This window comes from Colius striatus, chromosome 5, assembly GCF_028858725.1.
Source record: "Colius striatus isolate bColStr4 chromosome 5, bColStr4.1.hap1, whole genome shotgun sequence".
NCBI classification, from domain to species: Eukaryota; Metazoa; Chordata; class Aves; order Coliiformes; family Coliidae; genus Colius; species Colius striatus.
This window is the reverse complement of record NC_084763.1, coordinates 57,381,754-57,399,089: the sequence shown is the minus strand read 5'-3', so window position 1 is coordinate 57,399,089 and position 17,336 is coordinate 57,381,754. Positions and strand designations below refer to the sequence as shown.

At 52.5% G+C, this 17,336-nt stretch overlaps 3 protein-coding genes across 10 annotated transcripts in view; 2 read left to right on the top strand and 1 right to left on the bottom strand.

The window, feature by feature from the left end:
• The window catches only part of ALS2CL (ALS2 C-terminal like), a 44,088-nt gene extending 42,386 nt beyond the window's left edge, over window positions 1-1,702 (top strand). For all 5 annotated transcript variants that reach the window (XM_061997451.1, XM_061997450.1, XM_061997452.1 and 2 more), the window contains one exon: window positions 393-1,702. In XM_061997451.1, the coding sequence (XP_061853435.1) occupies window positions 393-464 (72 nt within the window). In that variant the 3' untranslated portion in view covers window positions 465-1,702. The remainder of the gene's footprint in view (window positions 1-392) is intronic.
• Window positions 1,569-9,704, bottom strand: JMJD4 (jumonji domain containing 4). Its single transcript, XM_061997457.1, has 7 exons — window positions 9,599-9,704; window positions 8,439-9,033; window positions 7,319-7,484; window positions 6,973-7,098; window positions 6,084-6,351; window positions 5,297-5,443; window positions 1,569-4,309 (listed from the first exon to the last, which is right to left on the bottom strand). Exons 2-7 carry the CDS (start codon window positions 8,701-8,703, stop codon window positions 3,998-4,000), a joined length of 1,284 nt encoding a protein of 427 aa, XP_061853441.1. The 5' UTR covers window positions 8,704-9,033; window positions 9,599-9,704; the 3' UTR covers window positions 1,569-3,997.
• Window positions 1,757-17,336, top strand: part of SNAP47 (synaptosome associated protein 47) — a 35,072-nt gene continuing 19,492 nt past the window's right edge. The window contains exons 1-2 of one of the 4 annotated variants that reach the window (XM_061997453.1): window positions 1,757-1,861; window positions 16,444-16,996. In XM_061997453.1, coding sequence (XP_061853437.1) covers window positions 1,822-1,861; window positions 16,444-16,996 — 593 coding nt within the window. In that variant the 5' untranslated portion in view covers window positions 1,757-1,821. The other 3 variants (XM_061997455.1, XM_061997456.1, XM_061997454.1) reach the window with 3 other exon arrangements.

Below are 17,336 nucleotides of genomic sequence, written 5' to 3'. Positions count from 1 at the left end.
CAGGGGGCACAGGAACGTGTTCAGCTGGGGTTGGAAACCTCATGGAAGGAGCCTCCACACCCTCCCTGGGCAGCCTGGGCCAGGCTCCCTCACCTCAGCACCAAAGGAGCTTCTCCTCCTGTGCCAGGGGCACTTTTTGGGTCCCAGCTTATGTCCATCACCCCTTCTCTTTCACTGGAGACAGCAGTGTCCTCCTGACACCCACCCTTTAGCTACTACTTGCAACTCTTCCCCTCTCAGCCTTCTCATGTCCAGGCTGAACAGCCCCAGGTCTCACAGCCTTTCACCAGAAGAAAGATGTTCCCCAGTCCCCTTTTGTGTGCAAGGGATCCCCTTTTATCCCCAAGTTCCCAAACTCGTCCTGAATGTGTTTTTCTCTCTTCCTTGCCCAGTCCTGCTATGAACACATCCAGAGGATGAGACTCCACCAAAGAGAGAACTGCCCCATGCCTCACAGCTCCTGAGCCCCAGCACCCCCAGGGAGCCTCCTCCCTGCTGCACCTTCCTGACCAAACCAACACTGTGGGATGAAGAAGCAGAGCTGTCGCTGCCCTCCTGCTGCCTTTCAAAAGGGGAACAACAGCTATCTATCAGAGGAGGGCTTTCTTGCCCTCTGAAACCAGCTATGACCATAAAGCACAGATGTAGGGATGCTGTGGGACCTAAAAGCCTTGGACAGACGAGCTCAGCTTGTGTTTGGGGGTCTCTCTGTGGGATGTGACCAAGGTTTCCTCTGCCCTGCAGTCTGATTCCACTGTCCTGCCAAGAACAGCCTGCCCTGTAACCTCGTGGAGCTGTTCTCTCAGGTGCTCTGGGTGGCTTTGCTCTGAGGAACCGACTAAGAGGCTGTTTGGTAGTCAAATGAAAGCCCAAGAACCACGTTGGTGGGGCTGTGTGTGCTTGGCAGGGGCAGGAGAGCCCATGGCCACACTCCTCAACAACCTGTTGCTGGAGTGCAGTGGCTTTTCCCTTCTAAAAGGGGAAGGTTTGTCCTTTCCTCTTCCTACCTGTGCCAAACTCAGTACCTCTCCACTGCCCTGTAAAGCTGCTAAATGACTAACTGCCTTGTATTTATAACCCTGCAGGCTCCTGGTGACTCTCAGGGATATCCCACCTCGCACCTTCAACTTGCCTAGTGCTGCTTTGTAATGCTGCAGGGGTCCCTGTGTGCCTGATAGAAGGGACACACACTGTCCTGGGGTGAGGAATCTCTAAACCTGGTAAGAGAAAACATAAACCCAGCTGTTGCTCTGCACTGACAGAGCTGCAGGAGCACCAGTTTTCCACGGTGCACAGCATTGTGCTGCCAGATTCCCTCCCCACTGTGGCATCCAGAGGTGAATGGGGCTGGGTTTTATGCTGCCTTTATAAAAGGCAAAGGGATCAGTTGCTATCCTGTGCCTATCAGACCAAACAGAGTCAAGTCTGAGTTGCACATTTCGAGCAAGAGCTCTTTCAACCTGATTTTTAACCTGCTTTTGGGGTGGTTTTTAACAGTTTGACTTCAAATTGTCCAGGTCTGGGACTGGAGGAAAACAAACCAAAACTCTCCAGGCTGTGTCCTCCTGTTTCTCACCAAGTATTATGCTTTAATAAACAGTACAACACTGATCACAACAGTTACTAGATTGGTATGAGATGATCCTGATGGATGTCTGGCAGTAACTTTGTATTTAAATAAAGCTGTTGAGTTTTTAAGAGACATTCCAGGCTTCCACACTTCTCAGTTCCAACCTTGTTGCTGTCTTTAGGCATCTGGGCATTTGCTTTCCCCCCTCTTTTAACTTCAGAGGTTGATGTGGCTCCTTTCCTGCCTCTGCCATGGGAATGGAGAAGCTGAACCACAAAGGAGTTTCCCCAGGTAAGAGACTGACTCAGTACAACTGAATTGCTGTGCTCCTGTGCCCTGATGACTCAGGGACAAGGTTTAAGATCACTTCCTGCAATTAAGCTGGGTTTTTAACCCCCATTGTCTCACATTAAAGCCTCAGGAGGCTCTGAAGGAGGGCTCTTGCACACCTTCAGGGCTGAAGATGCTGTGCTGCAGACACAGATGGGGTGAAGCAGTGAGAGTGAGCACCCCTTTAGCCACCCTCCTCTTTCAACCCACCTTCTCTCCTCAACTGTATTCCCCAGAGGAAAGGAACCAAGTGCAGGAATGATGCCTCTTCCCTGAGAAGTGCTGCCTGGCTTTTTGCATCACAGCAGACTCATGGCATCTGTCCCAAGCTGATGGACAAGTCCAGTGTCTAAACTCATCCTGGCTTCTCAGGTGGAAGAGCCAGCCTTGTGCTTTTGCTGGTTTCACACAAAGCCAAGCAGTTCCAGCTTTGTGGGGCTGCAAATGAAAAGTGCTGTGTTCAACTAAGCAAAAGCCTCTGGAGAAGTGCAGTGTTGGGAGTGGTGGGTGCCAATACCAGCTGCACAGCATGCAGTGAGGCTGGGGAACCAAAACCACCTCCTCTCCTCCCACTACACTGATTGTCAACATGAAACCATTGCTCCTCACCTCAAAGCAATGTCACCTTACCCTGTTCTGCCTCATTCTATAAGGAAGAAAGCTCCAGCTGCCTGTCTTGAACACAAACAGCCACAAATAACAGCTGTGAGCTTTTCATTCCAGAGCTGCTTAGAACTGGCACTCTTCCAATCTAAAGAAACACCCTGCCAGAAGGTTGAATCACTGAGGTGAAGCCCCAAAGTCTGTTTTGCCCCACACTTCATTCTCCCATGCTCTGGTGTATGGATTTTAACTGCAGGTATCATTTCCTCAGCCCAAATGCAGAACTTACCAGCAAAGAGGGACATGCCAAATGCAATGCACCTACCAACTCCACAGGGTGCTCTAGAAAACAGGGTGAACTTCCAGCTGAACTGAAGGTTCCTACTATTGCACTTCCTAAACACAGGGTTATTAGTTGCTCTTTACTGATCATCTGGTTGAAAACTGAGCAAGTTCTTGAGTGGTAATTCAAGTGAGCCCTAAAAGGGGCAAGGAAGGTTAACAGTGTGCAGCCATTTGTGTGCTTCTAGGCTTTTCTCACTACCCACTAACAGCCAGTAAAAGGGATGTTTCACTGGAAATAACTCTTCTAGCCCTAAGGTGTAGCATTCAGGTTGCAACTTGTGCTGTGCTAACCATGCAGTAGTGCTGTTTGGTGTGTTAACAGCATGGCTTTTTTTAGGAGGTGAGGCTACTCACTAGCTTCCCTGATGAATCAAAGCCCTGCTTGATAAAATACTGTACCTTGAAATAGGGTGTGGAAATGTGAGAGTACATTCCAGTTCCTCCTTTTGAGCTTGGGTGGATCACATGCTTAAATCATCAGAGAGAGATTTGCTCTTCCTGCTGTGTTAAATTGAAGCCTGCAGCCCCCTGGGGCAGGATGAAAGCTGACTACCCAAAGCCTTTCAGCTTTAGAGAAGGTGCCACACTACAGGAAAATAGGGCAGGGAGCTCTTCCACATCCAGGCTACAGGTGCAGAAGCAGCTTCAGGCCTCAAGGGAAGCTCCCTAAGGTTCTCTGCTGTTTAACAACAAACCCCAGACCACAAGAGTAAGAAAGGCTGAGCTGCACAAGGAGGCAGGACAGGTCTTAGAGCAATGCAGGTATGACCAGAGAAAGCAGAGCTCAGCTGCTGGAGCCTGCAGTACAGTTTGCTGCCTCAGAAGCAGAGGGAATGTGGTGCAGATCTCCCTGGTTTAAGCCCTGAGACCTAAGCTTGATCCACTTTCTCTTCCCCTTCCCTGCATTGCAGCAGGGCTTGTGGTACAATGATCTGGGGTTCTTTTCCTGCCCAATCACTCCAGCCACTCAAATGCTGTCCACTGAAGGATTCAGCCTTGTGATGAATGTACTCTCTCTCCCCACACTCTACCTTAAGGTTTTTTGTCCTTAAACTGCAACAGCTGTGAAACAGGGAGGAGCCTGTTTCTTTCCTCCAAACAGCCCTCTTGCAAGAGGCTCATTTCCCAAAGGCCTGGATAAATGGGAAGTCAGAGCAGGGCTGTATCTATTGCTGCTTTCAAGTGGTGGAGCAGTGCCTCAGGAGGTGGAGAAAGTGATGTCAGGTCTAGCTTCTTGAAATCTTCATTAGCACTCAGTGATGTTAACACCTTCACAGCCCTCTTTAAATCAAACACAGCATGCAGCATGCCCAAGGTGGAGATGGCAGCTTTGGGAGTGTTCTTTGCTGAAGCTTCCTCATCCAGGCCCTTTTCCAAGACAGAAATCCTGTTCTCTGCAATCACTTTGAGGAAGTTGTAGAACTCCTTGTAGTCTATCCCTGTGCAGGACTTCATGATCAGCTGGTGGGGGATGGAAAAAAGACCAGCATTGAAATGGGAACGGCTTTATCTTAGGTACAAAACCATGTTTTATCAAGCTAGTAATCACCTGGAATCATAAGTACCTGTGTTTGATCACTTTCTGAGTTCCCCATTGGCACTTGATGTTACTTAAAATACCACCAGCCCCCAAAGCAACAGGCTCTTTCATCTAAGTACTAAATGGCTGTGCTTTCAAAGCTAGTTTTTGAAGGATCCCAGCATGGTGGAGGTTGGAAGGGCCCTGCAGAGCTCAGCCAGCCCCTGCTACAGCAGCTTCCCCTGGCTCAGGGGGCACAGGAACGTGTCCAGGTGGGGTTGGAAACCTCCTGAGAAGGAGCCTCCACACCCTCCCTGGGCAGCCTGGGCCAGGGCTCCCTCACCTCAGCACCAAAGGACTTTCTTCTCCTGTGCCAGTGGAACCTTTTGGCTTCCAGCTTATGTCCATCACCCCTTCTCTTTCACTGGACACTACAGAAAAAAGTGCTGCCCATCCTCCTGACACCCACCTTATAGGTATTTGTAGGTGTTAATGAGATTCCCCTCTCAGGCTTCTCTTCTCCAGGCTCAACAGCTCCAGCTCCTGCAGCCTTTCCTCCTCACACACGTCCCATCCCCTCAGCATCCTGGGAGCCCTCACTGGCCTCTCTCCAGCAGTTGAAAATGATGAAAGCATCATTTTCCAGGCACAGAAACCTGCTGCAACCTTCACCTTAACGTTGCTTTTTTCACACTCATGGTGTTTTGTTATGAGTGGTCTCTGTGGGTCTGTTTTATCAATTCTGTTTATAAAACACAGGTGCTTTTTCCCTCCTCAGTTCCAGCACAGGGAGCTGCTGGAGAGAGTTCAGCACAGGGCCACAAAGATGATGATGGGAGTGGAGCATCTCCCTCCTGCTGAAAGGTTGGACTGAATGATCTTTCAAGTTCCCTTCCAGCCCTTGTGACTCTGTGATCATGTTGTTGTACCTGGCATTGTAGGTGCCAATCATCCATAGGGTCCTTCCACTCATTGATTTCCCTCTGGACAGCTGCTAATTCATCCTGCAGGAAGCACCACATGATAGCCACGTTGCAGCCATTCACCCAGTTGTGGTTGATGGAAATGGTGTCCTCCTGAAGGGAGAACTTCACTGGTTATTAGGCTCTAGCTTGGGGAGTGTGAGAAAACAGCTGTAACATCACCCACTCTGCAAAGTGTGAGATCATACCCCTCTCAGCAAAGGACATGCTGCTTTGGCACCAACAGCACCACTGTGCTAAAAGAGCTGAACAACCCAACCTTGGTTCAATCTGTCAACTGGCAAATGTCTCTCCTTCCTCTGCCTGGACCTTCCTTTCGAGAGCACAAAGGTGGGAGAAGGTGCTGAGGTGAAGTAAGGCTGGTCATGTGGGTTTCTACTCAGGAAGATCAAGTCTTTAGCACTGTAGCAATGCCTCACCATAAGCCCATCTCACCTGGCACCCCATTTCTCAGTGCCCAGTAGCATCTAATGGTGAGAAGCACCAAACAGGGTGCAGCTTCTGCAGTTGTACACTCTCCCAGCTTCCAGTGCTCAATGACTCAGGGAGCTTATGAGCTCAGCTTTGCTTTTAGCCGTCATTTTGAATGACACAGATAAACCTTTCCTCTGTGGATCCCTCCAAACTTCTTGGCAGCCCAGTTACACTTTGGCACCCACAACATGTGGCAATAAAAGTCTGATGTGATTCAGTCCCTCCCCTGTTATGAGAAGCTCAGTATCAGCCACCTTACCAGATTGTAAACCTGGTGATGCCATCCACTGGGGATGAACACTATCTCCCCTGCCTCCTGCACTATTTCCACAGGGGGCTGGCTTTGGTTGTAGCGAGGGTAAACACTCCTGTCCTGAAGGCCAGGTGCAGTCACATCAAAGGGCAAGTTGCCATGGAGGTCTTTTAGGTAGTCCTCCTGCCCTGCAGGGTACAGCAGCCACTTCTTTCTCCCACATATATTGGCTGACCAGCTATAGGAGCGGAAGACATCAGCGTGGAACGGAGTCCTGGGGGAGGTCAAGTCAGAGGTTTAAGTACAGTCAATGCCTGAGAGCTGTAAGATGAGCTCAGGTCTCAGGCATACACACAAAACTGGTTCCTTCCCCAGCTTGTAGTCCTAAGTTCCCATCTATTTTCTCTAAATATTTCCCTATTCAAAGCTCAAGGACACTGAGGGTAGCAACTGCTCCCAGCTGCTGAGCAGTGCCTGAGCAGAGATCAGCCCCTCACAGAATCATACAACCAGCTTGCCTGGAAAAGAACTTTAAGCTCTTGGAGTCCCAGCCCTCCCTTCACCCTGCCACTGACCCATGGCCCTCAGCTCCACAGCTTTGGCATCCCTCCAGGGCTGGGGACTCCCCCAGCTCCCTGGGCAGCCTGGCACAGGGGCTGACACCCTTCTTGGTTAAAAAGTTCTTCCTAGTTCTTCGCTCCTTGCCACCTCTCCCCAGTTTCTATCCTGGGTGTGAAGTTCTATAGCCCTTTGGCTAGTTGGGCTCAACTCTTCTGGACTTGCTCTCTCCCAGCCCCTCCTGTCCCTGTGTCATTAGCACAAATCCAAGACACAGCCCTGGAGCAGGTGCTAGGAAGGGAATGAACTCCATCCCAGCTGCAGGCAGGACGCTTACCACGAGCCTTTAGGTCCCATGTAGACGAAGCGGTAATCATCCACAGCAATGGCATCCCAGTACTCATTCAGCCAGTCAGATGAGAAGTACACTGGGGTTGTATAAACATCTTGCTCAGGGAAAGCTCTGGGAAACAGAATGTGTTGGAAAAGGGGTCTCATAGAAACAACTTAAAGGACCTTGCTGAATGACCTTGCCCTGGGAAGTCGCCCAGGAACAGAGCTGGGTGAGAGTGATGTTTTGTTGGGTAGGTGCTAACCATCAGCACTAGAAGATGAGCACTCAGGGGCTTGAGGGCAGCTCTTTGCTGTGAGTGGCACCCAGGGGTTCCCCAGGGCTCTCTTACCTGCTCAGGTGCCAGTCCTTCAGGTACAGGCACCCTCGGGAGGAGTGGTACCCGTTTTTAATGTACTCTTTCCAGTACTTGATGTACTCCTTGAAGGGCAGCTGCTCCTTTGGGTTGGAATTGTACTCCTTGACATCACAGTTGGCAACAGGCACTACAGCCTCTCCTGGAAGATAAAACTCTGTGAGCTCAGCTGAGGACACAAGAACTGATGCTGAAACTGAACTCCTTTAACCTCAGCCACCTCCAGTATCGGGGCCCTGTAACGCTAAATGCAGTACAAACACATCAAGCAACCAACCCTAGCCCAGCTCTCCCTGCCAACACCACCACTCTAAAATCATGGCATCACAAAATGGGAGGGTTGGAAGAGACCTTTAGAGCTCATCCAGTGCAACCCCCTGCCAGAGCAGGACCTCCTAGATCAGGTCACACAGGAACATGTCCAGGTGGGTTTAGAAGAGAGACTCAAGGAGCCTCCACAGCCCATCTGAGCAGCCCCTGCCAGGGCTCCCTCACCTCAACAGGGAAGAAGCTTTTCCTTGTGTTGCTTTGGAACCTCTTCTGCTCCAGCTTGTCCCCTTTGCCCCTTGTCCTCAGGCTCATCCTGCTGCCCACCAGCACCCCCAGCTCCCTTTCCCCTGTGCTACTCTGTAACGCTTCATTCCCCAGCCTGTGCTGGTCCATGGGGTTGTTCTTTCCCACATGCAACACTCTGCCCTTGCCCTGGTTGTATTACATTAGATTTCTCTCTGCCCAACCCTCCAGCCTGTTGATCCAATGCACTAATATTTTACAGCCTGAAGAGATATTTCAGTGTAAGTCCAGGACACCTTCCCCTTGCCCGGGGAAGATGTCAGGAATGTCAGGGGAAATGCTCCTGTGTCTCCCACCGAGCAGCTGTATAAACTGGCACAGTTCAGCCCCACAACCCATTTGATTTCCTTGTGGGAATAAATCAGAAACTGGAATCTGCAGAACATAAAGGGTAAGTATAGGGAAGGAGCATTTTAACTTAGGGGAAAGCCTGGAGAACAGCTTCTGGGTTCTGTTCCTTAACATTACATACAAAAAGCCGTGTCACTTGCTCTCCTGAGGCGCTCCAAAGGCCATGACTTACCAAACTTTTGCAGCAGGTGCTCAAAGTTAGGCTTCCCATCCCAAGTAACCCAATTTCTCCTACTTCCCCAGTCTTCAGTGAACTTGGCTGAGAAAATACAGGGCTGGTTGGGAATCAAATAGTCCCGGAAAAAGTCTGAGTAAGTGAAGGAATCCACTCTCTCAATAAAGTCCACGTGTCCTCCGGGGAGGCAGAGTGCACCCTGAGATGAACTGCTGCAGTCACGGAAAAAGGCAGTGGAACAGGCAAATGTTGCCCTGTCCATGCAGGCTGGATTACTTCTCCTGGCTTAGCCAAGACAGATGCTGTCCTGTTAGGCTATGGCAAAAAAAACCCCACCCCAACCCTGCGTTTAAAACTCAACTCGAGTCTCTAAATCCGTGAGAACGTGAATGGCCAGAGGTAAAGCGAGAGGTATGTGCAGGAGCATCCCACCACGTTGGGTTAATGAGGATCTTCCACGGTTCATCAGGTGTAACGCTGGTGGCATTCCCGATGTCGCCCTAGGGGTGGCCAAGGTGTTGCTTTTCCCTCATCGCCTTCGTGCCAGGGTGACCGAGCTCCTTGGGGATGACCAGAGGAGGCTGGTTCTCTCCTAAAAACAGCAGAAACGTCACGACACCCGTGTGAAACGGATTCGTTCTGGAGGCGGGGGAGGGAAGGAAAGCCCTGAAACATACAAGGCCCTGGGAAACCCGCAGCGGCTCAACGCTGGGCTGCAACGTCAGGAGACACAGCTCTGGCACCCAACACCCCCCCCCGACCGTTCTCTGTGGGCCACGCAGCAATTATTGGGTTTAAAAGGGGAAATAATAGTGAATAAAAAGGAGGTGTCTGGGAAGGGAGACTGAGGGGGAGGATGGAGGGATGGATGCCCGAGGGCAAACGAGGCCACGAACCCCTCACGGATGGGCTGGGGGAGAGCGGGGGCGAAGAAGGGGAGAACGAGGGTGAAGAAGGGGAGAACGAGGGTGAAGAAGGGGAGAACGAGGGTGAAGAAGGGGAGAGCGGGGCCGGCATGAGGCGCTTCCCCCCCCCAGAGCTCCTGACGGGGGAGGGACCCGGACGCCTGAGAGCGTCGCACCCGCGTTGCGTTCGCGGCCCGCGCACCCGCGCCACGCAGCAGCTCAAAGGGACAGCGGCCGCCCAGAGATACTCACCCCCTCCCCGTCCCCTCGGGATAGGGCTGCCGGGACGAGCGGAGACAAGGACGGGAAGGGTCGTGCCAGGCTCCCGAGAGCCGCCGGCGGAACGTCGTCGCTCGGCGGGCGGGGCCCGGGGGGGTAAGAAGGGGAGAGCACCGGCGGGCGCAGGCGCGGAGCGGCGCTGCGGGAGTGAAGCGGGTGAGGGGCCGGGCCCGGGGTGGGCACGGAGGGGGTGAGACCGAGCTTCGGACGAAGCGGGGAGGTCGGTGGTATCTGTGTAAGGGCGTGGGGAAGGGGGGGGGTTGGCCTGAGCCGGAGGGGCGGGTGAAGATGGAGAGGTGGGGGCTTGGCCTGAGGGAAGGATGGGCTGGGGGGGGCTGGCTGAGGGCGGAGGGCAGCGGCGGCCCCGGTGGGAAGGGCAGCGGCGGTCCCGGTGGGAAGGGGAGCGATGGCCCCGGTGGGAAGGGCAGCGGCGGCCCCGGTGGGAAGGGGAGCGGCGGTCCCGGTGGGAAGGGGAGCGATGGTCCCGGTGGGAAGGGGAGCGATGGCCCCGGTGGGAAGGGGAGCGATGGTCCCGGTGGGAAGGGCGGCGATGGTCCCGGTGGGAAGGGCGGCGGTGGTCCCGGTGGGAAGGGGAGCGATGGTCCCGGTGGGAAGGGGAGCGATGGCCCCGGTGGGAAGGGGAGCGATGGTCCCGGTGGGAAGGTCGGCGGCGGTCCCGGTGGGAAGGGCGGCGGTGGTCCCGGTGGGAAGGGGAGCGATGGTCCCGGTGGGAAGGGTGGCGGCGGCCCCGGTGGGAAGGGGAGCGATGGTCCCGGTGGGAAGGGGAGCGATGGCCCCGGTGGGAAGGGGAGCGATGGCCCCGGTGGGAAGGGGAGCGATGGTCCCGGTGGGAAGGTCGGCGGCGGTCCCGGTGGGAAGGGCGGCGGTGGTCCCGGTGGGAAGGGGAGCGATGGTCCCGGTGGGAAGGGTGGCGGCGGCCCCGGTGGGAAGGGTGGCGGCGGCCCCGGTGGGAAGGGGAGCGATGGTGCCGGTGGGAAGGGGAGCGATGGTCCCGGTGGGAAGGTCGGCGGCGGTCCCGGTGGGAAGGGCGGCGATGGTCCCGGTGGGAAGGGTGGCGGCGGCCCCGGTGGGAAGGGTGGCGGCGGCCCCGGTGGGAAGGGTGGCGGCGGTCCCGGTGGGAAGGGTGGCGGCGGTCCCGGTGGGAAGGGGAGCGATGGTCCCGGTGGGAAGGGGAGCGATGGTCCCGGTGGGAAGGGCGGCGATGGTCCCGGTGGGAAGGGGAGCGATGGTCCCGGTGGGAAGGGGAGCGATGGTCCCGGTGGGAAGGGCGGCGGTGGTCCCGGTGGGAAGGGGAGCGATGGTCCCGGTGGGAAGGGGAGCGATGGTCCCGGTGGGAAGGGCGGCGGCGGCCCCGGTGGGAAGGGTGGCGGCGGCCCCGGTGGGAAGGGCGGCGGCGGCCCCGGTGGGAAGGGCGGCGGCGGCCCCGGTGGGAAGGGGAGCGATGGTCCCGGTGGGAAGGGGAGCGATGGTCCCGGTGGGAAGGGGAGCGATGGTCCCGGTGGGAAGGGGAGCGATGGTCCCGGTGGGAAGGGCGGCGATGAAGGAGGGAGGTGGGTTTGGCCTTAGGGAAGGTGTCGGGGTTTGCGCAAAGCTGCGGTGAGGATTGCAGTGGGGCCTGGCCTGGGAGTGAAGGACAGGGAAGGGGTTTGGGTGATGTGACTTATGGCTTTGTGCTGCAACGGGCTGGAGGCTCTTTCTTGGGAGGTTTCCGAACTCGTTCCTTTGCCCCCCTGAGCGAGGGAGACCTGCTTGAGCTGGAGCAGCTCTGTAGGGCCCTTCCAGCCCCCGCCATTCTCTGGTTGTATGACCCAGGAAAGAACAAGGTCTCTTCTGGTAGTGGGAAAAGGCCAGAGACTGGGGAGAGAGACCTGGTGTAGCAGGTTAACTATGTTGTGTTTGGGGTGAGAAGGAGGAAGACTGGCTTTGTGCTGAGAGAAAGAGAAAGCAGTGGAAATGTTTTTCAGGAGAGGATAGTTCTAGCATGGGATATCATTCATAGAATGGTAGGGTTGGAAGGGACCTTTAGCAATCATCCAGTCCAACTCCCCTGCCAAAGCAGGGCCCACCTAGATCAGGTCATTGGGTAGGGAGAGGGGTACAAGTCGTGGTAGGAAAGAAAGGGGCAGAGGAGGGTTCAGCTCAGAGCTGTGGGGCAGGGCACTCTGCAACTAAGACTTGAGAAGCATGAGCGTGTCTGTATTTGGCTTGGAAGGCTGATGACATTTAACCTGTGTGCTGTAGGGGCTGGTGTGGGTTAAAGGATGGACAATGGTGCACTCCCATTCTCAAACAGGTTTGGGAGAGGTTGTTTTTTTATCAGAAGTGGAGAGGGATCAAAGCAGTTTTTCCATAGGAGGATGGAAACATGTTGGTGGGGAGAATCCTCCCAGTCTAGAGCCATTCTTTTCTGGGGGTCTGTAGGTCTTTTTTGATGAGGACAGCTGAGTGTGCCATAGTAGAGAGGTACTGTGTGTATTTGCCTCCTGCAGCTCTTGGAGGATCACCTCTGAGTGCTTTGTGTCTTGCAGCATCATTTGGAGAACAGTAGAGTCAGAAACCTGGTGGAACTGCCTTTTAGGCCTTTAGTGAACATTGGTATTGTGAGGATTCTTGGGCTCACAGGAACCTTAAACTCCCCACTTGCCAGATGGTAGCTTTGGGAATAAACCACCAAAGATAATGACCCTACGGGGGAACTTTGAGCCATGAAGGAGAGGAAAAAGCAAACACCAATGCATTAGGAACATACACAGGAATGTTTTGCAGGTGATTACCGAGGGCAGGTGCAAGAACCTGTGACTAAGTTTTGGAGGCTCTGAGGTAGGCACATTGCAAAGGGGTTGTGTCCTGTTCATGGACTCACAAGGTCCTCTCCCAGTGTATGTGGCATCTCCTGGAACCCAGGGGAGTTAGTAATGCTTACAGCTCACTGAGTGATCTCCAAGCACTTCCCAGGAGAAGGTGAGTCACCTCCTTTTTATAGGAGCAGACACCCAGCTCTGTCTTAGCTAAAGAATTTCTACAATGCTGTGGTGATGCTGCCAGAAATACAATCCCCATCTCTGGTGCCAGTGCTGCTGCTTGCTCTGTGCTGCTGTGTGGAGCTGTGCATGGTGCAGTTGTGTGATTCTAGGGGTGAGCTCACTGTTGCTATCAGAGGTGAAGCTGATGGACTGAATTGCACAGCTCAGGTGTGGTGAGGTGTCCCCCATGTAGGTGCTGTACAAGCTGACAACAGAGAAGCAGAGGCCAGGTTCTGTTTTATAAAAGGCACAGTACTGCCAGGAGATGAAACCAAGAAGTTCCTTTAATAGTGGCTTGAGGAGAGTTCTAACAGTAATAGGATGATGGTTTTTAGCAGCTCAGAAACAGTAATCACAAGTTAATATTCATTAGAGAAGTGTGAGGCGTGGTGTGTGAGTCTCACAGGTGAAGTACATCTTTAAGACCTTTTTCCAGTGAACTTCAAATGATGTCTAGTGATAGGACAAGGGGCATTGGGGACAAGCTGTAACAGAAGAGGTTCCAAAGCAACAAAAGGGAAAGCTTCTTCCCTGGTGAGGTGAGGGAGCCCTGGCAGGGGCTGCCCAGATGGGCTGTGGAGGCTCCTTCTCTGGAGACATCCCAGCCCAGCTGGATGAGTTCATGTGTGCCCTGCTCTAGGTGCTGCTGCTCTGGCAGGGGGGTTGCACTGAGTGAGCTTTGCAGGTCTCCTCCAATCCTTGAGATCCTGGGTGATTCAAATGGTTGTGACTGTTTTTATTCTCGTGTTTAACATTGGTACAACTTCTCATGTGTTTTATCCAGCTCTTGGAAGTCTTGTGTTAACTTCTAGCCTGCTGTTGGGTGTTCAGAAATAGTAGCTGCTCTGTACCATTAATAACTGTTTTCATTGTTGGATAAAATCAGCCTGATTACCCTTACATACATCCCTGTTTCTGCAAGGTTTCACTTGCCTCTCTGGGAGAGAGAAAGGGACAAGAAAAAAGGTTATGCAGGTCTAATGCTAATTAATTATATTGGGGGAAAAGGTGCTGGAACAATGAACAGATTTAACTACCAAATAAGTTCTTGCTTGAACGTTTTTGGCCTGAGGCACAGAAAGGTGCTGACTATCAGGCCAAGGCTTTAAGGTCTCAGGTGATTCACAGGTCACAAGACCCAAGGTATGTCCACATAAGCATACACAGGTTGAGTAGCTGCTTCATTTCTCCTCCTGGCCTGAGAGGACTTGTTTTACTTCCAGGTCCAGGGTTAAATCTCCATTCCCTAGCCCTCATCTTTTGGTAGCAGGCATAGTAGGATTTTTTTACCTGCTCTTTTGAACTTGGAAGAGAAAGAAATAGGAGAAAATAGATCAATATTCTACCTTCAGATGGACAGTTCTGTGAAGGCAGCAGCTCCCAGAAGCCTGCCTGAGAGTTCTGCATCTACAGACAGAGGTAAGGAGCTTCAGATATGGTTTAGGAAGATCTCTTCTTAGTTTTTCTATGGCATGGCTGTGCAGCTGCAGCAGACATTGATACTTTCACATCCTTAGTGGTAGAGAGGAGGGAAATTCTGGCTTTGATAGGGGAGCTAGTGGTGGTGGATAGTGCTGAGCCCTTAGTGTGTGAAAATGGGCTCTAGGCTGAGATTGTGCAAAACTTTTCAGAGTCATTTGCTTATTGACAGTTTCTTCCCTGCTTGAAGGCAGCTGTTGCTGTTAGCAAGGTCTGGTGGTTGTTTTTCAGAGGCCATGATGTTCTATCCCATCACTGAGCGTTGAGCAACCTGCATTTGGTTCCAGGTTTCGCTTGTGACCTCCTGCAAGGTGTATAGTCTTTCAGTGTCTTGGTTTCATCATTATTTATATGTATTCTTTAGCAAATAACATCTCAGGGCAGCAGCTAATTGTGAGATGAGTGCTGAGCTTCCTAAGACTTGCAGAAACTAGTGTAAAGTAGCAAAGACTTGCACAGGGTGGGGGCAGAGGATGGGATCTGCCGCTCTCCTCAATGTGACACGCTTGTTTTGATAAATGAGGAAGCTGCTGGTGAATTTCAGGGTGGTTTTTACTCTCCCTGGGTCTGATGGGAGCTCTTTCAGTAAATTTCCTTTGCCTCTGCAATGTGTTTAGGTTGTGAGGAGCTCCAAGGTGTAATTGTTGCCGTTTGGCCTCTGTTTGCTGTTGCACTTCAGGATCAACGTTTAAGGTTTCTAACTTCATGTGGGCTTGTGATTTGTGAATCCTGAGGAATTAAGCCATAACATGATTTAGATTCAACTGTCAATATTTCAGCACTAATGTTGTTGAAGCTGATGTAGTTGAGTAGGAAAAATGAGACCACTGTTAGCACATAACTGTGGAGCCACGTTACAAACAGTTCCCCCTTAAAATATCCTGTAAAAGCCCCTGTTGTGCTTCTGGCTGCTTTGGAATCCCCCTGCTGATGTTTGTTTCTTTGCAGCCTCGTGGCAGTGCCACAGGCTGGGGTAGAGGGAGTCAGTCTCTGCTCCCAGGTGACAGGACAGGAGGAAGTGGCCTTAAGTTGTCCCAGGGCAGGTTGAGATTGGAGATGGGGAACAGTTTCTTCCCCAGAGGTCTGTACAGCCCTGTGCCAGGCAAACTCCACATATACTTCATTTAACTTGCCATCCCAGGTCAGAGATTGTTGTGATGCAAGCAGGCCAGGCTTAAGGCAGGTGACAGCTCTTTGTTTCTTGCTGGGATCTCAGATTCTGGTGAGCAAGTCTTATAACATTGATATTACATCATCAAATAGCATCATGGGCTCCCAGCAAAACACAGCCTGTCACTGTCACAGCAGAAATCACTGCTGCTGTGGATGCTGTGTCACCTCATGCACAGTGAATAATCAGTTCTGCTGGCTCTTTTAAGCCTCTGCCAGTCCTGCTGTTGCAGCTTACTCTCCTGTCTTGAGTTGCTTTGTGTACCAGGATGTCAGCACCTCTTCCAGTAATGCTACAGCACCTTTTTGATAGAGAGAAACCTGCTGAGGGTCACCCAGGCCAAGGGCAGAGTCCTGCAGCTGGGCAGGAACAAGCCCCTGCCCCAGCACAGGCTGGGGGGGACCTGCTGGAGAGCAGCTCCAGGAGAGGGACCTGGCAGTGCTGGTGGGCAGCAAAGAAACATGAGCAGCAGTGTGGGCTGGTGGGCAAGAAGCCAATGGCAGCCTGGGGGCATCCAGCAGAGTATGGGCAGCAGGGCCAGGGAGGTTGTGCTGCCCCTCTGCTCTGCCCTGCTGAGCCCTGTGCCCAGTGCTGGGCTCTCCCGTTGCAGAGAGACAGGAAACTGCTGGAGAGAGGCCAATGAGGGCTCCCAAGGTGCTGAGGGGACTGCAGCATCTTCCTTATGAGGAAAGTTCCATTTAAACATAAGGAAAAACTCTTTGACTGTTGAGGGAGCCCTGGCCCAGGCTGCCCAGGGAGGGTGTGGAGGCTCCTTCTCAGGAGGTTTCCAACCCCACCTGGACATGTTCCTGTGCCCCCTGAGCCAGGGGAACCTGCTTTGCTAAGGCTGGTTGGACTAGATGATCTCTAGAGTTCCCTTCCAGCCCTCTCCTTTCTGTGATGCTGTGTAGTATTGTCAGTGTTCAGTAGATAATGACGTGGTTAGGACAGGCACCAAATTTCACAACCCATCTGCAGCTATTTCCAATCTCTCTTGGGTGTGCACCTGAAAGGGTACAGTGAAAGGACTGGAACCTGCTGGGGATGAGATTGGTTATTTATGTGTTTCAACATCAGCTTCTTTATGTTGGTAAGGATTCTCAACCTTTCTTCTTCCCCTCTAGTTTCTCCTTCTGGCTTTGTGGGCGTTGCTCTTGAAGAGGATCCCAACGGCGAGCTGATGAACAAAGACATACGGATCCATAGCTGGCCTTGCTCTTACTACCTGGACACCACCAAACAATGGGTCTCTGGCAGGCTCTCACTGACTCCTGTTGCCATCAAATTTACAGCTGACAAGACTGGGGAGCTTTTGGTTGACTTCCATCTTTCTAGTATCAGTGAGATCAAGAAGGAATCTTCTAATCTGATCTTCAGCTCCCTTACAGTCTTAGAGAGGAGCACCAAGCACTGGTTCAGTTCCCTGCAACCCAACAGAAATGTGGTCTTCAACATCCTTGAGCACTTCTGGAGGGAGCAGTTACTGTCAAGCCAAGGTGCAGGAGCAGAAGCAGCATCTTTGCAGTCAACAAAGGGAAAAGAACTGACTGGATTATTGACTGGGTCCCAGAAACGACTGGAGGACACAGCAAAAGTGCTGCACTACCAGGGAGAGCAGTTTGATAACATCATGAGAGGACTCAACAAGATCGAAGGGGATATGGATGTAGCAGACAGGTATGGCACTGTAGCATCCTCTGAGCTAAGCCATGGTTGTCAGATTGTGTTACTCATGCCTAAAATTTGTGGGGCAGATCCACAGAGGTCTGTAAGAAACTGAAGTGTTCACTTGCTCTGCAAGTTCAAGCCTGTGATGGGCTTTTGTTGATGTAGCTCTTGTTAGAACATGTTTCTGTCTTTCTGTCCTACCTTCTGTGCAAATCCTTTTCCCTCTGATGAAACTATTCTCTGTCCTTCAGGTAACTTTGTAAGCCCTTGTGAGTTTCAACCATGACTGGCAGAAATGGTAGAGATCTCAACAACACTGTTGAGGTGAGGGAGCACTGGCAGGGGCTGC